Raw genomic sequence first — 24,981 nt, 5'->3', positions numbered from 1 at the left:
CTTGGCATGCTGTTAAAAAAAAGAATAGTTGCCTAAGTGGCCTTCCTGGCTCCACTGATATTTAGGCAAATCTTCTGTTCCACAGTTTAATTTATATTAGTATTACCAGCATGGAAACCCATGAGAATACAGGACAAAGAATGAAAGGTTCATGGAGGTGATAAGGAAGAGCAAACTAATTTTTTCTTAGGAATGAACACCATAAAAACACTGGGGTGGGAGGGGGTGGAGGAAATAGAGTATTTTTTAAAGTAATTTTCTTTTGCAGGACCCAAATCCTACCCATCTCCAAAAATCAACAAAAATCTTGAATTGCCAGAAAGTACTTTACTGAAATCAAGACTTTTATGCATGTAATTAGTCATTTGAAAATAGAACTGAACAAAAATCAGAGTAGCATTAAACTTTCACCATCCTTCACTTGATCAAAGTAATGGAGAAACACTAATATCTGGCAGATAAATGTATTAATGTTTTAAATTGCATTCAAATATTTTGTCTTTCATGTTTCATTCTATTCATTTTATAATTTAACTCCTACAAGAGGAAAAAGAGAGGGAAAGATGGCAATTAGAGTAGCCACATGTAAGACTAGATTTCTCAAGTCTGAGCATAATAAACAGCAGAGATTAATAAGTCTAATGCAGGAATAATTTTATTATCAAAGCAATTCACTCGGAGAGAAAAGAGCTTCTGAGTAAAAATGACAAAATGCACAGCAATCAGTGAAATGGGCAGCTTGGTTTCTTTGCATGAACAAGCTAGTTTGAGGGGTAAATTAGTAGCTAATGGTTGGTTAATTTACTGACCCTAAACACAGTCTTGAATATGCAAAACAAGAAAAAAATTTTAAATTAATTAAAATAGGAGTAAGATAGAGGAGAAGAAACTTGTCTCACAATTGGATGTTCCCAATAATTAGTTGTTCAGAGTGAACTGTGGAATCGAAGCAATAACACACATTGTTTCTTACGTGGAACATGTAAGGATATTTCACAGCCCTGTCCAGGTTCAGGATGTATTTCCCTTACTGGAATGATAAATCTCTCCCCTGACCATAATTGCTAGTTACGTTTTGATCATGAGATGAGTGAGGGCTGTTCATCTGATATTTTGGAATACCATGCCATATATGGGAAGCATACCTTTCCCCACTATTCACTCTTGGCTTACTCCAGCTAGGCTTGGGAGTTTCTGCTTGTGGCTTTTTTAATTGAGTGGAAGAATTCATGAAATAATTACATTAATAATAATGTTGCTTGGTTGAACTGGGAATAATGGAGGAAACCAGATGTTCAATGAGCAGCAGAACTACTAAGTCTTGGTTTCTGAAGGAAAACCCTTCAAATCCTTTATCCCCAACCATTTTAGATGGGGAAAAATTACTCGTGGTGCCACCGTGCAGCTCCTGATGAATGAAATGCAGAGATGAACCCTGCCAGACATTCCCTCTGCGGCCTCTCCAGTTAACATACTCCCTCTCTCTTTCATGAATATTACCATGTCAGAAAATAATCATTTCAAAGGCTTCTTCTCCACTCTGAAACTTGCCTGAAATGAGCAGATGGATTCAAAAATGGTGATGAGGAGGCTGAACACTTCACGTGGTTGTATAGGAACCACGTGGTTCATTTCCATAGGAAAATGAAGGAAAATTTCCTGTGGAAACAAGGCTAGAAATATTGATACCTAGGTCAGTGGGATGAATTCATATTATCTACCTTTCTTCTCCCTCCCCAACCAGGCCCCAACTCTCAGCTGTCCTTCAGCATCGCGTCCGGGGACAGCGCGGGGCAGTTCAGCATCGACAACAGCGGCGTGTTGAGCATCCGGCAGCCTCTGGATCGGGAAAGCCAGTCCTTCTACAGCCTCGTCGTGCAAGTCCATGACATGGCCCCCCTCCCAGCCTCCAGGTACACCAGCACAGCCCAAGTTTCGATCATCCTGCTCGATGTGAACGACAGCCCTCCGAGCTTTATCTCCCCTAAGCTGACCTACGTCCCGGAGAACACGCCCATAGATACGGTGGTGTTCAAAGCACAGGCGACTGATCCCGACAGTGGTCCCAACAGCTACATCGAGTACAGCCTGCTCCGGCCTCTGGGAAACAAGTTCAGCATCGGCACTATCGATGGGGAAGTGAGGCTCACTGGAGAGCTCGACAGAGAGGCCGTGGCCAACTACACCTTGACTGTGGTAGCCACAGACAAGGGCCAGCCATCCCTTTCTTCGTCTACGGATGTGGTGGTGATAGTCCTGGACATTAATGACAACAACCCGCTCTTTGCCCAAAAGCTGTACAAGGTAGAGGTGTCAGAAAATACTTTGACAGGGACGGATTTAATCCAGGTGTTGGCTACAGATGCAGATGAAGGGACAAACGGGCAGGTCCGCTACGCCATCGTGAGCGGAGATGCCAACAGTGAGTTTCGGATCGATTCTGTGACAGGGGTGATAACTGTGGCCAAGCCTTTGGATAGAGAGAAGAAGCCCTCCTACACACTGACTGTTCAGTCATCTGACCGCGGGAGCAGCCCCAGGACCGATACCACAACAGTCAGTATTGTTCTGAAGGACGTCAATGATTTCATTCCCACATTTGAGCTTTCTCCCTACTCTGTGAATGTCCCCGAGAATTTGGAGACGCTCCCAAAAGTTATTCTGCAGGTAGGTACATTCAGCAGTAAATGTGTGTCTCTGACAATTAGTGGCATGCCTACATGGTATTAATGCCCAGTGTCCTTCCTCCAAAATTAAAAAGGGGCAAAACATGGAAAAGCTGCCTCTTGGCTTTAATTGAACTTGCAGTCATTGTTGGCTTGTTTTCCTTTTTTGTTTGTATGGGTGCATTTTTTCTGACCAAAAGTTAATAATATGCTTTGGAGTTCTGTTTGTGTTTTCCCTACCTATCCTCACGCCTCCACTGGGACTCTAAGAGTCTGCTCTATCTCTCATCTCATTCTCAACTTCCATGCAACAAATCTATCAATCTAGTCACTGCCTACATGGGATGAGGCTGTGTGCCAAATATTGATAGAGAACTAGACGGATTCTGACAGCAGGACATGCAGTGCTTGCTCTCATACAGAGCTTAGCCTATACAGGTCATTTGTGGTTTTCACAGAGCCCCAACACAGTTTTTCTGTATTTATGCTCAAGAAAAATAGGTAATCAGCTATTTAATATTTTCAAACTATGTTTTTTAAATCCACCATCACTGTGTTAAGTTTTTTTTTACAATTACAGCTCATTTATACTTGTAGCATTTGCATTAATTCAACCCATTAATTTGGATTATTATCACAGAGAATGTTTCCTCTATCCCAGTATAATTTTCCAGACCTCCTGCGCTCATCAGGTCTTTGATATCTCTTCTGTTTGCATTGCTTGTGTAGGTTGTAGCAAGGGATGATGACCAAGGGCTGAACAGCAAGCTGACTTACATGCTGGTGGCTGGCAATGAAGAGGAAGCCTTCACTCTCTCGGGCAGCGGAGAGCTGCGCCTGGTGCGGAGCCTGGACCGGGAGGCCAAGGAGCAGTACCTGCTCCTGGTCACGGCTGCTGATGCAGGTGAGGCAACTAAAAACTCTCTTCTGCTGAGGTCACATGGAAAACAGTGCATTCTGGGCAAAAACATAAATGTTTTCATGGTGGTGGTCTGAAACTTTAGTGGATGGAGATTGTGTAGCCGTGTTGAATGGAGATTTCTGTGAGGAGAGCTGGGCTTACCTGATGTCAAAGGGAATTTGGTTTCTGGAAATCAGGATTTTATGTCCGGTTTTCTGCTGTTAGTAGTACTCACTACAGATTTAGGTAGGTGGATTTTTGCCCTGCAGTAGTAAGTGGTCCTACCTAAGTCATAAGAACTTCATGCATGACTAAAAATACCAGTTCAAACGGCAATAAAACCCTATATAATGTTGGCATCACAAATGTGCAGAGGTCACACCTGTGGCCAGAAAACAGCTATGGACTACCCAGTTAATCTTACTGAAATCCTAGCCCTGAAAAGTAACAAGAATTTGCATTTCAGTATTTTAATTTTCTGCTTTGCTCAGCATCCAGTCGTATGTTTGCTCCACAGTACCAAATGTATTCCAAGTTTTTTTCATTTTAAAACAGGACGTGAAGTCTTGTTATGAAGATTAATTACACTTTCACTTGAGGTGTCCAAGCACAAAAGTTTGGTTTCAGATTTTGGTGTGAGTATTATTAACAAAGACATCCTGCATCATACTTTGGACTGATCTCCGGTCTCCCATGGTTTGATGGATTTAATTCACTGCAGAACTTGTTCCTGCTTTCTAGCAGTAAAAATAGAACCAAACCCGACTTGCTGACAAGTGAATACAGTTTTGTTTTCTGCCATGCTGTGTGCAGTATCTTGTGCCAGTGACAATAGCTATGGCTTATATTTTCCTATTGCAGCAGTGCTCAGGTATTCCACAGTCTGAGCACAGCCGAAGCTGCAAAACACAATTTTAGGGCTTGAGGTATCATTTGTCTTGTACTTTGGCTAGAGATGCTGTGTGCTTTATGGTTTTTACACTGGCTTTCCATTACTCTGTAGCCTCGAACTGCTCACTTGTGACTTGGACTCGCTTGAATGTCCTCATGTTCCTTCCGAAGCTGAGGCTGGATTTGTCTTGATGTCTCTTTGGTCTCTCAGTCCAAGCTGGCAGAAGTCAGTGAGGGCTGTACAGAACAAAGTACCCAAAGACTAAACTGATAAAAGGGGTGTCATGCAGCCAGCAATTATTGTCCTTCTTGGAAGAGGGAGGGGAGCAGTACTCAGCTGTACCCTGCTCCTAGCACTGTGTGTAAGCCAAGAGTTTGACCAGAGCACAGGCTTTTCCTAGACTCTGGTCCCTAAAGAAAAATACAAAATCTAGGAGCTTTAACCAACAGTTAAATCCAGCAGTCCCAAATGAAAATATTTACTTGTGTTGGGAGATCTCCGAGTTTCAGGTAATCCAGGGAGATGTTAATACATGAAGTGTGCATAGGACCTTTGCCATAAGTGGCTGACAAGAACAGCAGCATGTTTTATGAGTTCCTGTGTTTAAACATGTAGATATCACACTGATTAAACACTGTTTGAAACTTCCTTTTTAAATTTGCTATGTTCTTGTAAAGCTAACGCACAAGTTCCCATGCCCTCCTGCTAGTGTTAAAATGTACTAGCAAGTGTGTTCAGCAGTAACTTTAAGCTAAATGTAACTGCTCTGCTGTGTTTAAGTTTACAGCCTGACTAATCCACAGCTGGTGTGATTTGGGGTAATTTTCAGCCAGGCTGGTGAATAGCATTAGCTATCATCTTCTGGTTGCACTGAATACTTGTTCTGAATTCATACCAGCTAAGAATACATTGAAAACTATGCTAGCCACGATTTATCTAAGACATCACAGGAAAATAGAAGTCTTCCTTAGAAGTCAGTGGCAAAACTTAACTTGATTTCATGGAAGTGGGATGTGAACTGTAGGCATGGTAGATATCCAGGTGGTACCACACTGGCTGCTGCTAGTCAGTGCCTGCTTCTTTAAATGAGGTATTTCTTGCCATGCTGGCAAAAAGATGGGAATAACACAATCTTGAAATGGATCATAAAAGTGTTTGGAGTATTTATGTTCTTGAGCAGCTGCTACATGTTTATAAAAGAAACTCTCACAGGTGTGTCCAGCTCTTTGCCTAACATAACCATTTCTTTTGAGTCTCTCAGTTTGTGTTTGTTTGATAATTCCTAGAAAGAAGGATTTTGCATACAGATCATTTATCCAGAAATATACATGCAAAACAGGTAGGGAAGCTGTGCCTGACAAAGTGTTGGAGAAAGCAGACTTGTCTGAAATTGTCCACATCCATGTTATATTTGAAAATGAGTCATGGAAAAGGTATTGTCCTTTGCACTTTGAGGTTGGCTTTTAATAGCTGTAATAAACAGTCTTTCAAGTAGTCTTTAGCAGCCCAAAGAACAGTCTTGCCATATATGGTGCATCTGATTTAAGGTTTGGGGGTTTTTTTACAGATAAAAATCATGGTACACATCCAGATGCAGTTAACTCTGGAAAAGTCCATCAAGAGCAAAATTCTGTCTGTCCAGCCCTCTTCCCAGTTTTCTTAGGGTCTGCATCTGAATTTTTATAGGCTGCACTGACTGGTTTAAAGTATTCAGAGATGATATCCTGCTCCTATAGAAGTCTATGCCAGCTCTTCCTGTTCTTTCCAGGAAGCAGACACAAATACATACTTAGAAGCACTGTTAGACATAAGAACTAATGGATTCCCAACTTAGTTTTGGCTGTTTTCCTGGTATCCTTATCCGTAATCAAGGATTTCTTGCTTTTCTTATGTTTATTTTCACTTCATCAAGTCGTGACTGTGGATTCTTGCAGTGTTACCTTAGCCTGTGTAAGGGGAAGTTGCTGGAAGAAGGATGACTTGTAATTTTTCATTATTTTTATCTTGAAGTGTCCATCCAATGCACCTTTATAGGTTTTACAGCATGTTTTGGCAGCAGGTACACCGAGTATAACAGCAAGGGAAGGATTAGGAGGTGGTAAAGTGTGGAGCCAGCAGGGCTGCATGGGATACAGTGCCTGTGCCTTCAGGGATCTCTGTGCTCTTTCACCGCACACAGGCATGCTCTTCCAGAGCCCAGATCTTAGTCCTGGGCACGTGACAAGAACTGTGAGTAGTGAAGAGCTCAGCTGCTCATAAGCACTGGGGACAGGTCAGGTGGGGGACCACTGGTGGGACCACGTGCACCAGCAGTGGAAATCCGGGCGGTTGTTGAAGAAATGCTTTCCCAAGCAAGAGCTCCCCTCAGGCCCAGGGAAGTCAGTCATGATATATGCACTGTCCTGGCTCTGGCCCAACTATTCCTTGGCCTTGGCTGCTAATCCTCCGCCTGGTCCTCAGGGTGGATCATGGGTTGGTGCAGAGTCTTCCCTCTGTGCTAGGAAAGGGAAGAGACTGACAAAACAACTTCTGGCGCTCAGCTCAGTGATTTGTGTCCATGCAGCCTGCCTCGTGCCCAGTTTCCATAGGACAGTCTGCACAAAGGGTTTTGATTCCTACCTTGGATTATCATCACTCTTCCCTCACTTCTGCACTTCCACTGTGCTCTCACTCCGGCTGGGTCTCGGATACTAGACTGCCACTCCAGGCAGGGGGGGATTTATGAGGACACGCAAAGCATCCATCACTGGGAACATTCAGCATCTTCCAGAGCTGTACACCTGTGGCTTTGGTCGAGAAATAAAACATAATTCAACCCCGAAGCTTAGCCATCCCACTTTAGAGACCCTCTTGCAGCACAAGCTCTAAGACCAGACTGCATGAATTATAAATAGAGCGACAGGCAAGGTGATGGACTGTGGAATAACAGGAGAGTGTTTAGATTGCAGATGCTGCCCCAGAATGTCTGCTAACATAAACGCCAAGAAACCTACATGCAACTATTTGAATGTGTCTTCACGGGTCTGCTTCTACCACATAAATCTGTTCTGCTATGCTCTACCTTTCTTCATGGCAAAATGGTTGGGAAAAGAGACTTGCTACTTTTTGTTTTTTCACCCCATCTGGTGGGGATGCAGCACTAGGTAAACATTCAACTCTGGCAGCATGACAAGAACTGGTGCAGCTGCTTTTATCATCCCTGTCTTTAACTCTTTGAGCAATTTTCTGGACAAATGTTAGCATTCCAACAGTCCTCCTCCTCTTATTTATTGATTGCAGGGATGTGGAATAGCACATCTGGAAACCTACTCACTGCCTGGGACTACTGTCCAAATAAACTGCAGCCACCATCTCTTGATTGGGTTGGTCAGAATGCCATATTGCCACAATGAAACCAAAATCAAGTTGTGATGTTTCTAATTAGAAGCTGTGTTCCTGTGTTTTGGGGTTTTTAAAATTTTATTTTCTTAAATAATCTATTTATTGATTTAGATAAATAGTCACTAAAGAAATGAATCAGTGGACTGATTATTATATTTAGTTAGCTGCTCTTTGTATACATCCTTGGCCTGGATGAAAAACAACCTTGTGTTTTTTCTTTAGAAAATGATGGTCCCTGACTTATGCATTGTTTCCTTCAAGGATGTAGAAGGGCAACCAAGCAGAGAGGTTATATACTTCTCAGGAATTCTCTTCTGAGCTAGGCTTTTGGTTCCCTTCAATCCTAAAATCAAGTGAAAGATGACAGTGCAGTTGTGTTGTTTTTTTAACACATTTCAAGATATTTCCCAGTTTGGGGTAACAACAGAAGGACAGCTGTATTTTCTAGTAATGTTGCGAAAGTCTTAAGGCTCAACATTGTGTGAGATTTAAGTGGCTGGGCTTAAAGACATTTGTACTCATCCTGTTTCCTTAGCAGACACTGTATTTCTACCTAACACAGAGTCTACAGTGTGAAAAGATGTTGCCTGAAAAGAATGAATATTATTTTTAGAACAAATTTAGCTATTTTTAAATTTTGGTGCTGTCAAAACAAACAAGTAACTCACTTCAGCCAGAGATGTCCTGTTTGCCAGACTTTCTGTGCAATGTTTGCTGAGGCTTTGGTGAGCTAAATGGAGCTGATGTCTGCTCACCTTGGTGCTTATCAGTTGACAGAAGGATTGCTCTCTTCTGTGGCCTTGTTTTATAGCCACAGCTGTTTCAAAATGAATATTGGGTTCTGTCCCAGCTCTGTTTATTTCCTTGTCTTTATGGAAGTTCTTCCTTGTGTCAGTGCTGTCTGCTCTAGTCTAGTTTTAGTGGTTTTCTATTTCACAGGCTTTATTTTTTTTGCTCTTTTAATACTGGTACTAAAACTATTGTTGTGGTAGTTCTGCATGATTTTTTAATTTATTTCTAAATGGCACCGTAGGAGAACTGAAATGGCAACATTCGTCAATGAGTTCGTAGTGTTCATAGTGTCTTACCATCATCCAAAATCAGGAGACAAGAGAATTGAGAGTGGCATTTTGTGTGTGTGGGAATCTAATAGCAGGGTCTTGCCCTATCACAGAGCCTAGAAACTGTTAGCCCTGTGACATTTTTCTCTAGAAGACAAAAGCTCCAAAAACTATTTAGGAAGAGAGTTTGTGGCAGAGTCAGTCCAATATTCCCTAAGGAATTACTGTCAGGGAAGAGAGCATATCAGTGTCTATAGGATTTGACACATTTCCTCCCCAAAGGAGATGAGGGCTTTAGCCCATTCCCTCAGAGAACCGCCCCATGAGATGCACAACACAGCCCCAGCATGCCATTTGCTGGATTTCGTCCTCTTTTTGGACTTAAACCTTCATTATTAGATCAATATTTTCAAAATAGCCCAGCAAGAGTCTCTGGGCTAAATCCAAGCATATAAGTTCTCTGGGGTGGGCTGCAGGAGAGACATTCAGGTTGGCAAAGGGCTCAGACTGACCAGCTCAAGCTGAAATATCTGTGAAAACAATGAAAGATTTTCACTCAGATTAACATAATGCACAGCACTTCATTTTCAAACCAACTCAAACTAGTTTCAGGGGGAAAAAAATCCAGGTATATCTCTTCAAAAAAAAAAAAAGATTCAGGCTCGTTTATTTAAACTGGAAAAGAAGCTAGAACATAATGCTTAATATGTAAAAATTTTCAGGTTAGAAAGAATTGTCTGTTTTTCGGTTTTCAAGCTGTAACACTTTCTCTCTTACCTCTTCATTCATCCATCTTGCTCTGATTAGTTTGGAACTTCTACATCTAAATTAATTTTAAATTGTTGTTCTGCTTACATCACTTACCTGTGAAATTCTATTTCATATCTGCTAATGAGATCTCTGGATGTAATCTGTTTTGCAGAAGAATACTTAGAGTAGTTCTTAAGCAGTTTATCAGCCTTTGACAAATACTAAGATTTTTCCAGCCTTGGTGATCTTAAACTGTTTTTTTAAATTAAACATTACACCTTATAAATTGTAAGTCTGCTAGCTCAATCATCAAATACAAAGCTACAGTTTCAGGAAGCCTTAATTGCAAGGATAAAACAAGGAAAACATGCACATATTGCCTGAACACTTAGCCTGCTGGTTAATCTTCTCTATTTATACAGGGTGTTTTTAAAGCGTAATTCAAAATTGTGCATTACAGGAATTTCACTGTGGGATATTCAGGAGTCACAAGCCGTCAAAAATTGCCTTAGTCAGCAGTTCCTGCAGGAGCCAGCTTCTCTGTTTCTTCTGTTTACAGCAATAACTTATAACAAGGAGGAGTAATTTGGTGGTTTTAAGGAAATATTTTTTTAATGGCTCTGCCTTTCTTCTGAGTTGCAGTTCCACTTTCTTTCAATCTCACTTAGGTCGCCAGAGGCCGTGGGTGGGGCACATGGACATGCCCACTCTCCCAGCACCGCCTTCCTTGCGGGCACAGGGAGATCATAAAATGATTTGGGATGGAAGTGACCTTGAACCTCATCGAATTCCAACCTTCTGCCACAGTCAGGGGCACGTTCCATTAGACCAGGTCACTCCAAGCCCCATCCAAACTGGCCTGGGACCCTTCCAGGGACGGGGCAGCCACAACTTCCCTGGGCAGCCTGTGCTAGGGCCTCACCACCCTCACAGGGAACAATTTCTTCCTTGCACCCTTACAACCAGTCATATGCCATGATTTTTATGAACATTAAGTTCTGCGTTTTCCTTAATTGTTCTTGTTTTGAACCATTTGGTTGCTCTGGAAATAAATGCGCTTCTGGCTAAGAAATGTGCAGTACGTACATGTGAGATTGTCAAACGTGAAGTTGTGCTAAATATATATTATACTTTATTGCATGTGTTTCCTTCTCAGTCAGTGTCTGTGTTCCTGTAGGTCTGTAACAGTGCTCCAGCTTTTTTTTTACCTCTCTGGGTTAACAGCTGCAGGAAACTGCTCCTGATCAGAGGAGGAGAACAGGGATAGGGAAATGTGCACATACACCAGAGGCCTTAAAACTGCCCCTCTGTGTCCCTTTCTTACAACAGCATGTTAAATCAATCATAATGTGTTGTTGCCCCTGTTCTGAAGCCCCAAAGCTTAATGAATTCATAGGATGTAGTCAGTCAGGAATTTTGGTATCCAAATTTAAAACCCATGTGGATAAAACCAGATGAGAGATCCCATTGTGCATCACCATTTTGGGACTAAGTTTTCTTTTGCACTCTCAAAACGAGTGTGAGTATCTGTGTTTGTGCAGAAGCATCAGCCTAAGCATGGCTGGACATGTTGTTGCTTGAACAAGGTTGGACTCTGATCCAGTGATTAATTTATTATTTTGTTTTCACTTTTGATGTTCTCAAATTTAGTTTCGTTTGCTCCCAGTTTATTTAGGCTGCTAGATGGGGGATGATACTGACTTTTCTAATACCTGATGTAGTACAGAGAGTCCCTTTTTCTTTATTTTTTTTTCTTGTTAGATAATCCCTGCAAAAGTACAGATCTGTCCCAGCTATCAATCTATTCCCTTGGGTTTTGAAGTACAAGTTCTGTTAAATCAAATTTGACACACTCAGAAATGTTGAAAATTTGAGTCTCCTGCATGGTCTCATTCACCACGGTCACCAGCTGACCTGACTGAGAGTACAGCTTCTAACTTTTTAATATCTTTTATTAGCCACTTACTTGAGCTTTTGTCTCAAAATAATCTAGGCTCACCAGTTTTTTTAAGACTTAGCATGACAGCCTGTGGTGAAAAATTGAGTAAGAAGAAAACAAAGCACAGTCAACATACCCAGCCAGGACAAATATTTGTGGTGCAATCTTGTAAAAAGAGCTGCTGCTTTTTCTCATTTCACATACGCAGTTTCTTCTTTGTTCTTGGAAAAGAAGTTAAAGTCGTCCATGTTCCAAATCAAGGTTCATGTGCACTAGGAATGCAAAGTGTAATGCAGGCTTGTTGCATTTTCACTTAATCTAGCTCCATATTTATTTTAGGACTCACCAGTTGAGGGAGGCTCAGCACGCTCTGCATTTAAATGCATTTAGAAAGATTGGCCACTTTATTGTGAGAAAGGCCTTGTTTACTTGAGTGTAAAAGTTAATTCTCTGTGATAACACATACAAGTCCTAGTCCTGGGACTCATTCACAGTGTTTGACTGGAGAAGTGAAATCCGCTTTGTTGCAAAGCAACACATTTCAGTGAGGCAAAAATTCCATTTCTGTTAAATCGCTTTCCAATTTTCAGCATAATGATGTGTTTAATTTACCACAAAACATGGTAAACTGCCTGCAGTATGAGTCTTGATTAGCCATTTAGATTCATTTTATTTCATTTTAATCCTTTTTTTCTTTCATTTTAGTGAAATGTATCTGTGGCTTTTTTGCTTAAGTTTACTGTTAGTTTTCTAGCACGTGATTTAGATATCTTAGTGCTGGCAAAAACTTTTGAGTTCCTGCTTTCTGAAAGGAATGATGGTTTTACTATCTGCTGTGCTAAACCATGGTGCAGACAGGACCTAGAAGCCATTAAGGCTTCAAACAATATGTGGATGGTGTGCTGGACACATTCTCCTATTTCTAATTTTTGCTGTGAGCCAAACAGCACCATGCAGCCGAGATAATTTCCAATAGCATCATCTTTTCCTGAGCTTTCTTAAAGAACCTAAATGGCTTTGCAAGTTTCCTTCCATGGTTTTTTTTCTTGCTGCTCCAGTGCACTAAGTGCTCTGATCATTCCTCACTCACCCAGATGTGGTATGGAGAGGTGAACATGTACCAGAGCAGACACTGCCATGTGTTTGGGGATTCCAGGGAGCCCAAACAGCTTCCCTTTCCCATTCCCCAGGACAAGGGACAAGCACATAGGGTGCTGTGGATAGACCAAGGCAAAAGTGAAAGTAGCCTTTAGGTGCATCCCTTGTGGGTGACTTTGTGGGTTCAAAGCATCAGCATAAGTGGGGGGAATGAGTGGTTTATGATGAGTTCATCCAGAAAGGTGTATTGTCCTCTCTTTGCTGATTATCCAGCATTTGAGAAATAGAGATTGTCAGGTAAATTGTATTTCTCCCCACGGTCACCTTCCTGCATTTTGTTTCCTTTCTTCTACTTGTATTGATGCACAGAGCCATTATTTTTCATCGCACCTCTCCTGGACAGGGAGAGGAAAAAATTGAGAGGGCTTGTTACCATTTCTAAAGTGACAAATTGCAAATATCATCATATTTTTTTGTGGTGATCAGCTGCAAGCAAGCATAGGTGAATGGAGCAGAAAACCTGCTTGTAGTTCTTTGCCACCTTGCTGGGACAAGAGAGATCGTGCCCCGTGCCCCTGCCTGACCCACATTCCCCATGGCTGTTTCTTCCTGTCACTTCCTCCACTGTCTCTTGCAGAGAGGAGAGCCACAGCCCAGTGCTGGCCGATCCCAAGGTGGCCTCTCATAACCTCTCTCTGTAACTCATCCTCCGCCACGGGCCCCCAAGGAGCAGGCTCCCAAGGTCTGCTCCTTCTCTTCATCCCCAGACACATGTTTACTTGCAGATGTAAGCAAAAAAGATGAAATTTTTGGGAGAGCGTCCGTGGGAAGCAGTTTTCCCCCTGAACTCAGTGTTACTATTTTGACACTATCCCAGGTTAATCTCTGTTTCAACAGTGACGTGTGTGGACGTCTGTGGGACCGTCTGCTTAGTGTATATGTACAGCTGCCACCTAGAAAATAAACTGTGCAGTTCACAGAAACAGACCTCAGCACACAGAGATGGGAAATTCAGAATAATAATGATAATACATGAATAGCACCATCTTATAAATTTTAAAGATTTGATACTCACTGAACAGGAACAGCCAACTTGATCTCTCCCATTTAGTTCACATAGTCAATTTTATGTTCTCTGGTTATTCATCATTTGATGGTTCCTTCACTCCTCAATCCTTCTAGAAAACTTTTTTTCCAACATGGATATTCTAAGCCTCTGTGAGACATGGTATTTTGGGATTTGGGAAGAAACCTGCTAGTTGTATAACACCAGAGAAATACTCTAAATGAGGAGTGTCTGACAAAGAAATAGTTGCTGCTTCTTCCGAAACATAGCCAGGCTATCATGAAAAATCACAGAAATTTTTAATGGAAGTTCACTGAGGGAAAAGTGTATGTTTGTGGCTTTAGCCCTCAGGGCTGTTTTTAAAAGTACTCAGAGGCTTGTGTGGCTGTGTACAGCAATTTTAGATAGGTTGTAACATGTCTGGTTTATTAGGAAAGGTTTGGGGTCATCTTGTGAGTCTGGCTAATATTGCAGAATTTACACTGAATTTACTGCCCTTATTTATGCAAAATATTAAGAGCAGTTTGAATAAAATAGGGGTGATGCTCTACCATAATATGAATAACTGACTTGGGGGAGATTTGCTATTGAAGCAAAACTAAGAAATCTGGGAACTCAGCCTGACCATGGAAACTACTTCTCTCACCACAAATATGACATGTACATTTTATGAAACCTGCTTATTACCAAGGGCCAAATTCTGTGGTCCTTATGCAAGCACAGCTTTCACTGGAAGTTCACTGAGGACGGTAGAATTTGGCCCCGAGCTATTTCTTTTCCATATGAAATTACTTCATTTGTAATTTCCTCTTCTTACATTTCTCAGTAACTGCAGAAATGTGAGCTAGTAGTTTAATTTCAACTGAGTAAAAGCTTTGAGGACTCTCAGTGAAATTGCAACTTTATCTTTCGGTGTAACAGAATAAAGGAGTAAATTTGTGGACGTGATATTTTACTTAGAGGGAAAAAAAGCATATTTGGGTAAGTACACAGACAGGAAACCAATGTAAATTTCCATCTAAGTAAGAAGAGAAAGTTTTGGGGTTTTGAACTGAGGAGCAGTGACTTGGGATGTTACAAACAGCTGAATTAATATTGGACTTCTGGGATGTCTCTGTGAGCACTCTGCAGCCACAAGCTAGTGTTGATGAGGTCTGGGTTACTAATGTTACCCCAGCTAATTTTGTTAGTGCACTGCTCAGCCTTGGCTGGTACAGTCCCTTCTCTGAGGCTGACACAAATGAGCCCATACTGCACTGCATGGTGCCTTGGACACACTTCCAGGGAGGAAGGGGAATTGGAGAATAAGGGATTGGGGTATGAGGCAAAGGTTGGGATCTAAAGGCGCTGCCACCTCTGTTCATTTTTGTGACTGAACCCATGGAGTGAATTTTCTGGCCTTGGCTTTGACTTAGCAAATATGTTTAAAACAGCGAGTTTCAGGTTTTAGCTGTGAGCTAACTTTCTTTTCCAGGCTGAATTGCATTACTGATGCTCTTTGAATGTGACTTACCCAAGATTAATTTCTGAATTATATATAAATTGTTTAATCAGCTGCAAAACTTTACAACTTTCAACCTTTCATTTCATTAGCTGCAAGATGAATGTCAATAAAATGCGTTTGGAAGGCCAGAGCTTGATGACACATGCAGCAAACGCCACTGAGGACTCTCTTTCGTTTAATGCAGTAATAATAAACACTTCACAGGCAATATTTCAGCAATCAAGAACACTTTTGCAGGCTTTTCTATCTATATGTGTTTGGCTAAATGACAAAATCGTGAGTTAAAAAAAAAAAGGCTAAAAAATGAGTCAGACTTATTGCCTTAATGTAACTTTCCTGGCTGAAAGCGTATTAATTGGCAGAGTGAATTACCTCAGACTAGAGCTGAGAAAGGCCTCTATTGTGTGATGTGAAACCTATACTCCTTGGCTTGCACGTTCTTTCCTCGGCGTTGTGATCCTTCCCCTCTGATCAGCAGCCTCCAAACCCAGCCTTGTGAGATTTATAACACCTTTCAATTGGAAGCTCTGTCATTCAGCCCATTTGGGCATTAGACCACGTTACTGTGAAGCATTTTGTGGTGAAAAATCCTCCTTCCCGTGCAGAGGCTGCTCCCAGCTTCTTCCCGCAGTGCAGTGCAGTGCTTCTTCAGCCTTCAAGGGTTAACATGTGGGAAAATGGGTTGTTATTTCTCCTTTTATATAAGAACTTTGTGTTTGGAGCCCTTGCCAGGAGCAGATGAGACCCAAGAGCAGAGCCTGCCTCCTTCCCAGCCCTAAGGTTGAGCTCCAGCAATAACCTTGGATAGCAGTGACCCAATCATCTGCCGGGCTGGAAGGACTGGGGCGGTCACACGGGGCAGCCTGCGTTCCATCAAGTGACAGCTCCGTGTAATATGCCTGCCTCACGGCAAGGACTCCACCAGCCTCTGGCCCAAAGCATTTCATTATCATTGCTTTTTTCCCAGTCCAGCAAATGCTGAATTGTTGTATCTGAGATGGAAGGGGAAAGCAATGCAGGCTTGGGTAAAACAGGCATGGTCATCATCTGTCTCTTGAGTAAAAGGGGCCATAACTTAAGTGTTTTATGCTCTGCTATCACTTTTTCCTTCTCCTTCCTGTGTATTCAAAGAAAGGAATAATCCCTTTTTTCCAGGGGACCCTCAGTGAAGAATTTGGTTAGCAGGAGATGTTGCTGATTCTTGGCTGAAAAGAAGTGTAATGAATGGACTGGCAAAACTAACATGAACTTGTAAAAGTCTCCATTGTCTTTTTTTGCATTTGACAAAGGAAAAGCTTAAGAGGGCAAATACTGAGAGATTGCACATGAATAAACATGCTACTTGATGCTCGTTGCTGCTCATCAGAGTTAAGTTTAGAATAACAAGGAGGATGAAAGCCCTGGGTTAAATAAGTTCAGCCTGATTTCTCGTAAGCCAGTATCCCATTGAAGCAAGCATTATTTGCTGCTATAGATGGTCGCTTCTATGGAGAAAATGAGTCTGAACAGGGCTGGAGACTCATTGCAGCCTTCTCACCCACTCCCAGAAGGTCTCCCCAGGTCAGGGCTGTGACTGGCAGTGAAAAAGCCACATGGAAAGTTGGGTTTTGCCACTGTTTCCACTCCATTTGTTTTGCGGACAAATAAATTGAGGGCTGGAGTCTTCACGGCTGTCAGAGTGCCACCTTTGAAGGTCTTCTCGCAGAGAAATAGCAAAGTCAACCACATCTCCAAATTGGTCCTAATTGTTACAGGAAGGCTTTCTGAGCAGTTCCAAGACCATCTTTTTCCACTGAGCTTGTATTACAAAATATTTCTGGAATTAAATGGAGCAAGAGAAATAATATTTTTTTTTTTTGTTTTCTTTGTCTTTCACTGCTTGTACTTTATGTCAAGACGACTTTGAAACAAACCTGACCCTGTCCTCTGTGTTGAGCTGCCTGTCTTGCTCTGTGAACTGTGACATGCTCAAGCGCTCGGCTCTAAATCAGGGCTGGCAGACCTCCGATTAGCATGCTGGTGTTTGTAACCTCTAGCACTTTGTATCCCCCCTTTCCTGCAGGATCTCCTGCCCTCACTGGCACTGGAACCGTTGCTGTCACAGTGGATGATGTCAATGACAATGTCCCCACGTTTGCCTTTAACGTGTATTTTGCCACTGTTCCGGAGGATGCTCCCACGGGGACAGATATTTTGCTTGTAAACTCCTCAGATGCTGATGCTTCTACAAATGCTGTTATTAGGTAGGTCGATTACTGTTGCTCCGTGGAATACTGCCTCATATCTTGCCTGAAGTTTTCTTTTTCCCCAGTGTCCATCACCAACGTGCCTTAAAGCTGTAAGACAAAATAGAACAGCTTTATGTGTGTAACTAAATTACTTGGGCAAATCTGTCTTTTTGTTGTTCATAGGCTTTTAGAGTTATATTAAGGACAAATAGAGTTGTGGAGTTACTTTATTTTTTTACTGAGTGAAAAGCAAGCCAGTTTAACTTGCACCTGCACCCACTACCTGCCATGTTACTGCATTCACACCTTTTCATGAAGTGAGCAATTTTCACTGCAAGCCAGCATGTTCCTTTAGTAAATTTTTGGTCAGTTAATGTCTTCAGTTTAACATGAAAATCACACAAAGATAGGCATAAAGTTTGTCATTCAGAAAACCAGTAAAGAGTTAGAATTTGGCATTTTTGCACTAAATGCCAAAGGGTTTTCAGGGCTCAGTTGATGGAACTTCACTGGTCACTGGGCTGAACACTGGCCATTCCCAGTTCCACAGACAAGAGTAATGAAGATGCTGAGTGGCAGTGACAAGCTGAAGATTATCCACTGAGGACAGATACATTGTGAATGGAATGCAAAGCAAATTTTCTATTAGTTCTTAATCTTACCACATTTAACTATTGTGGCTGCAAACATCACTGTTTCCAAACTCACAAAGCAGGATATAAAAGTAGCTTCTTTATTTACCTTTTGTTAGTACCTCAGTTCCTTCTTCAAAGAGCACAGGAATACCTCTGTGTCACTTTTTTTTAAAGGAAGAAAAATAAAACAGAACTATGTTATGGCAAAGCAATGTCTATAAAATACTGAAATATTTTCTTTCCAACTAGCTACAAGCCAAAAATAGAAGCTTGACGTTTAGACATCTTTAGATATTTGAAAATCATCCACAATTTAAATTTATTAAATTGTGAAACAATGAAGCTTTTAATTCTATTCACTCTTAGTCTAAAAAACTATTTCTGGCACAAGCTCCTTTAGAAAAAAAGAATTTCATGCAAATCATGAATGACTGTAATGATTACGTCCCATAATCAGAAATTATCAGAGTGCTCTTGGATTTCTTTAGTGTGGTTAAATTGCTTTAATATCTCTGCCATTAGTCTTTTGTCATTCACTCAGTACCTCATCATAGAATTAGTTGATAATTTTTTTTTCCCTTCATAAGTAGCTATTAAAAATTGTTTTCAGGTTTTGTTTTACACTCTTTAGGCTCAGGAACAGACTTTGTTTTTCTTGGACAGAACTTGTCCAGATTCAGCATTTAAAGTAGATCTTAAAATATGACTGGTATTACAAAACTGGTGAAAGCCAGAAGGACCAGAACATGCAAGGTCATCTTGTCAGAGGTGTTGAGCACTCAGAACTTCTTTTCAGTCTTGTTAAAGTCTGTTTCAAAATTAAACCTTTGGTTTCCGAAAGGGATATTTAAAATCCTTGGCTAACATTTTCACTTAAAGTCAAAAAATGTGCTGTGTTTTGAAAGAAGTTAATCTTCTGGAAAACTGTCACCTGTCCATATGTGCCAACTCTTCTTCTCTTGTTTCTGGTGATAACCTGTGAAGTCATTAAAGGAGGGCGATGGAGTTGTAAATGGCAAGGCACACTTGAGCAGTCTTGTTAAATATAGCAGACATAAGAGTCAAAAGGCCAGATTTTAAGTGTTTGGATCAAATTCCTTTTATGCCACTTGTCACCATTAGAGTTTCAAGGGGTTTTTGGTTTTTATTTTGTTTAGGTTTTTTGTGTTTATTCTGGATTTTTTGCAGTTATGTTGAGACACATTTACATTGTCCAGTTGGTTTACATGCAGATATAATTCAAATAATCTTATGACAAATACAATATGTCTTTATTATTTCCTTTAAAAAAAAAAAATCATGGTATCTTGCCAGTGCTAACATTTGAGCCACTACATAAATGTGGAAACACAGAAGAGAAAGTTTCTGTCTCTGCAACACCTCACGCAGGGTTAAATCACTGCAAAGCACGGATGAAATGTGCCTGTGCTGCTGCCGTTTAGGCAGATTTAAGTGGTGCTTTAGGCTTTGTGCACATTCTTTCTATTCTAGATGCACATTGCTATGGCTGGAGAATAACTGCATATGGCCCTCACATTATATCATAATTAAGCAATTAAAGTGTGCTCATGGCATTGTGTAGAGATTAATGACTGAGCAGGAGAAGTTGCCACAGCTTATTACACAGGCTGGCTCTCAATCCTGTTGGTGCAGCTTCTGGGCTGTGTTATTATTGCTGTCATAACCTGCTCTGGTCTTAAAGAGGTGAAGATAGGAATATTAATCTCTTTCATTAAAGGCACTTTCTTCTGAATCTTTCACAGAATTACCTAAAAAAGCTGCTACTGTGCTCTACCAGAGGAGCAATGCTAACCACAGCTGTGTTGGGTTATAATATTGAACATGAGAATTGTTCATTTTAGCCAGTTTTTGTTTCCATTGTTTTCTCAAAAATCCATTATACAAATTATTTAAAAAGGTAATATTAACCAAGTACCTTTAAAAATATACCTTTGAGATTCATTCTGTGTGAACACAAGCTGGATAAGCATTCCAAGAGAAGGGACAAACTCAGTGTGGTAAGGAGCCAGAGGTAGCCCGTACGACGTGCTGCAGTGAGCAGAGTCAGTTCTTATCAAATCACACAGGGATGTGTGCGCACACATACACCCACCAAGAGTCAAACTCTGGTGCCAATTAGTCTCTGTTATCAGAGCTCTCTGGTTATTAATTTGCTATGAATTACTGTAAATTAACATTGAAATCTTGAATAGCAAAACTTAGCATCAGGAAACAATATGGATATTAAATCCTCATTTCATTTTGTAAAACTGTCGTCCTTTTGTTTCAGAAAACAGTACTTTTTCTAGTTATATTCTGCAGATTCAGTTAAGAGGTACATCAGCCTTTTGGAGTAACACTTAATGCGGGGAAATTAATGCCCAGGGAAATCAGCCCTAGAGGATGCCTCCAGTAGGCAGTTTTAAGAGTATGTCTGATGGTATCTTCAAATATCCAAAGGCTCAGTCAGCTACTCATGTATTAGAAATCTATGTGTGTTAAACAACTATGCTTGGAAATATCGTTTATGTCGTTTATGACAGGCTTTGAAATACGAAAAACAGTGGGGACAGGTGGAAAGTCAGAAAAAAATCTGACTGTATTGATACCCATCAGCATGGTGGTCTGAAGAGTATAGAAAATGGTTATTATCTTAAGGCAGCAGGCTGCCTTTTGAAATACTAATCCAATTTTTCTTCCGTGGTTTTCCTTTCAAACAGCTACAGGCTTACGGGCGGCAATTCGCAATTCACCATCAACCCTTCTACGGGACAGATCATCACCAGTGCGCTCCTCGATCGAGAGGCGAGGGAGAACTACACCCTGGTGGTGGTGGCGAGCGACGGGGGCTTCCCCAGGGCTCTCTCCAGTTCCACCAGCGTGCTCGTGTCCGTGGCCGACGTGAACGACAACCCACCCAAATTCCAGCACCACCCCTACGTCACCCACGTCCCATCGCCCGCTGCTTCAGGTAACCTGGTCACGGGTAGTGCTTAGCATAAAAGCGCTTCCATAAACAGAGAATCACGGAATGGTTTGGATTGGAAGGGACCTTAAAGATCATCTAGCACCAACCCACCTGCCATGGGACATCTTCCACTAAATTAGATTGCTCTAAGTCCCATCTCAACTTGGCCTGTAACACTTCCAGGGATGGGTCATCCACAGCTTCTCCGGGCAACATCTTAATGAAATGCAAATCTGTGCCACCAGAAATGTTTGAGATGTTCCTCTGCAGCTGTTCTCCTGGTATTATCTTTGTGTTCCATGGGAATGAGGAAAAACAAACCTGAATTTACCATCCACAATTTAGCAGGCTTTTTCTACTCTGTTCCTCCCATCCAAATTCAATTACGTTCCTGTAGTTACGTAAAGTAGACATACTGTAAATGAGCACCCACTCAAAAACGTGATTATTTTGCCAGGGTTAGGAAGACAATGGCCTGTTTTTATTTTTGAAAGTCTCCTCTGAGCAATTCTTAAAGAGGATTTTGACAACCTCTTCCAAAAATTCAGTATCTGTGTCAGATGTTAAATATGTTGCCTTTCCTTGAGCCAAGTGGTGAAGTAAAATAAAATAAAAGTAAATCCAAGGAGCAATCTTCCTTTTGTGGAGCCTACATCCAAATTAAAGTTACTTCACTCAACACAGGAGTTAATTTCTGATTCAGTTCATGATTCATGTTTTCACATGCATACACATACATGGATATGTGATGCCTACAGAGAGGATTCCATGACAAATGGTTTACAAAACAAGTTTTCTTCTAACAGAAAAAAAGGCTTATTTCCATGCCTTGGATTTTGTCTCTAAATTTTAAACAACTGCAAATACTTCTCCTTTTCATGGAAGAATAGATTTGTTTACAATTCTTCCCTGTTTCCAGAACAACATTATGAAATTGTTTTATTATTGCCTTGGTGAAACTTCGTGTAATCTGACTAGGGCACAGTGACTTTGTCTGGCTGGTTTTGGGGTGTTCCTTTAAATTCTTTTCACGAGGAGTACACATAGGTTGACCTGATGTTTTCTGGCAATATCTTTTTGGGTGCTTTTTTGAATAAAATCTTGTACAACTAGAAACCTAAGCTATGTTTACTTTGTTTTTAACCTAGCAAAAACCTAGGGATGCATCCACCTTTTTATTTACAAGTTTCTTTTCTTTCTGGTATTTTTTAATGAAGTTTAAAAGGGGAAACTAGTAATAATAATAATATAATTTGAATAAGCGAAGCAAAAAGTCTTCATTTCTTCCTGTCCCATTTCTCACATGGATTTGAATACTGTTCTTGTCTAAATATTCCTGCCCCTGGAGTACAAATCACTGCACATGACAAATAGTGACATGAAGTATAGTTTTAAGGGATGCTGTCAAAGCCATTCCTGCCTGTAAATGATTTTCCCTTAAGAGGTTGGAAATGGCATGATTTTGTACAAAACTGGGTATTTTCTAAATTTTAGTAACAATAAAACATCAACAGTGTTCTGCAAATTGTTTGAACAGTGTCAAATTTGAAAGACGTGCCGCGCATTAGATCTGTAAAGTCCGGTGAGGAAGAATGCCCTTGGTTCTCCTTGCAGATGGGCAAATACAGAGGTCAATGCAAATGGTGCCCATCAGTCAAGCTTATTGTGAAGCATAAATTCAAAAGACCTGAAAAGTCTGAGTATAATCATGTTATTGTACTAGTGCGCAATAGTTTTGTATTTATATTTTTCCCCTTTCTCAGAGGACCGGTGTGCTTTTAAAAATGCAGTCCTCTTAGTTACTGTCCTTGGAATACTCTTAGAAAACTAGAAGTAAACTAGAAGTCCTGTGGAGAAAGGAGCAGTACCTGGGGAATAGGAAGAGAAGGGACTGCAAGGGATATGGTGGGTGTGTAGAGTAAATGTCCATGGGGACTGTCTGTTCACTTACATAACCTTAATAGTCCTTGAATTCCAGGGTGGAGTTTTTTCATGGATAAATAAGCTAAGAGTAATTTTAAAAATCAAAATAGCATTCAATCTTAGTGGATTTGTGGCTTTTATACTGTGAATGTTCTAGAAGTAGGCTTCCAAAAGGCTGCAGGTCCAGTTCCCAGTGCAGTTACTGAGATCTGTACGTCCGTCTCTCTGAATGCAGTGTCCTAGTTTCCAGCTCCACATAGTTTGGCTGCATGCATGTCTTGTGGACTCGCAAACTCACCTGCCCCTTGCTGAACTCAGCATCTTGTGAAAAAAGCAGTTAATCTCAGGGCAGCGTAAGTAAGAGCATGCTGCTCCAGGATGCGCTTCCGAGTGAAAACCTGGTGTCACGTTTCTCACAGTCAGTGCGTTCATTAAAGGACTGACCTACCTTTGTTCTCCATTTCAGGCTCATTCGTGTTTGCTGTGACCGTCACCGATGCAGATGCTGGCTCCAATGCCGAGCTCCATTATTCCCTCATGGGGAAGAACTCTGAGAAGTTCCACATTGATCCAGCAAGGGGGGCAATCCTGGCTGCAAAACCACTGGTGGGAGAGTCCGAAGTCACCATTTCTGTCCACGTGAGGGATGGCGGCCGGTACCCCAAGACAGACTCTACCACAGTCACCGTGAGGTTTGTGGACAAAGCCGAATTTCCTCGTGTTCAGGCAGATCAGGAGACCTTCACATTTCCTGAAAACCAAGCAGTTGGGACGCTTGTCACCACGGTCTCTGGATCTTCAGCCAGAGGAGGCTCTTTGTCCTACTACATCGCCAGCGGTAACCTGGGCAGCACCTTCCTGGTGGACCAGGTGACAGGACAGCTTTCTGTTGGGCAAGCTTTAGATTTTGAAGCCATCCAGAAATACGTGGTGTGGATTGAGGCCAGAGACATGGGCTTTCCCCCCTTTTCCTCATACAAGAAATTGGAAGTGTCAGTGATTGATGTCAATGATAACGCGCCAGAGTTTGAGCAAGATCCCTTCATTGCAGAAATAGCCGAGAACCTGTCCCCAAGGAAGATACTGACGGTGGCTGCTGTCGACAGAGACAGTGGCCTAAATGGACAGCTAAATTATGAAATAATCGAGGGCAATACTGAAAATAGTTTCAGTATCAATCGAGCCACTGGTGAGATCAGAAGCATCAGGCCCTTGGACAGGGAGAAACTGTCTCAGTACACACTAACCATAAAAGCTTCGGATAAAGGCACTCCGCTCCAGAGCACGACTGTCAAAGTTATCATTAATATTTTAGATGAAAATGACAATGCTCCAAGGTTTTCCCAGATATTCAGTGCTTCTGTTCCTGAAAACGCACCTCTGGGTTTTACAGTAACCCGAGTCACAACGTCAGATGAGGACATCGGGGTGAATGCAGTGAGCAGGTACTCCATAAGGGATACGAGTCTCCCATTTACCATAAATCCCAGCACTGGGGACATCACCATCAGCAGACCACTGAACAGGGAGGACACTGACCGCTACAGAATCAGGGTCTCTGCCCATGACTCTGGGTGGACGGTGAGCACAGATGTCACCATATTTGTCACGGATGTCAATGACAACGCCCCACGATTTATAAAACCGTCCTATTATCTGGAGTGTCCTGAGCTTCCTGGGATTGGGCTAAAGGTTACCCAGGTTTCAGCCACTGATCCAGATGAAGGGTCCAATGGCCAAGTCTTCTACTTCATAAAATCCCAGTCCGAGTTCTTCCGCATTAACGCAACCACGGGGGAGATTTTCAACAAGCAGTATTTAAGGTACCAAAACTCCAGCGGTTCCAGCAATGTCAACATCAACAGGCACAGCTTCGTCGTGACATCATCAGACCGGGGCAGTCCTCCTTTAGTGAGCGAGACCACTGTCACCATAAACATAGTAGACAGCAATGACAATGCACCGCTCT

The 24,981-nt window shown here is 41.6% G+C and overlaps 1 protein-coding gene across 1 annotated transcript in view; it reads left to right on the top strand.

Moving 5' to 3' along the window:
* FAT4 (FAT atypical cadherin 4) overlaps positions 1 to 24,981 on the top strand; it is a gene marked incomplete at its 5' end in the record, with an annotated part of 124,444 nt that overhangs the window by 71,003 nt on the left and 28,460 nt on the right. The window contains 6 exon segments of the mRNA XM_017736892.1: positions 1,745 to 2,667; positions 3,396 to 3,570; positions 17,321 to 17,501; positions 20,842 to 21,092; positions 23,479 to 24,977; positions 24,980 to 24,981. The exon segment at positions 24,980 to 24,981 is cut by the window's right edge and continues 2,849 nt beyond it. Of these exon segments, the coding sequence (XP_017592381.1) occupies positions 1,745 to 2,667; positions 3,396 to 3,570; positions 17,321 to 17,501; positions 20,842 to 21,092; positions 23,479 to 24,977; positions 24,980 to 24,981 (3,031 nt within the window).

This window comes from Corvus brachyrhynchos, unplaced genomic scaffold (genome assembly GCF_000691975.1).
Source record: "Corvus brachyrhynchos isolate BGI_N302 unplaced genomic scaffold, ASM69197v1 scaffold105, whole genome shotgun sequence".
Classification (NCBI taxonomy): Eukaryota; Metazoa; Chordata; class Aves; order Passeriformes; family Corvidae; genus Corvus; species Corvus brachyrhynchos.
Note: the sequence above shows the minus strand (reverse complement) of the source record. Positions and strands in the feature narration are given on the sequence as shown.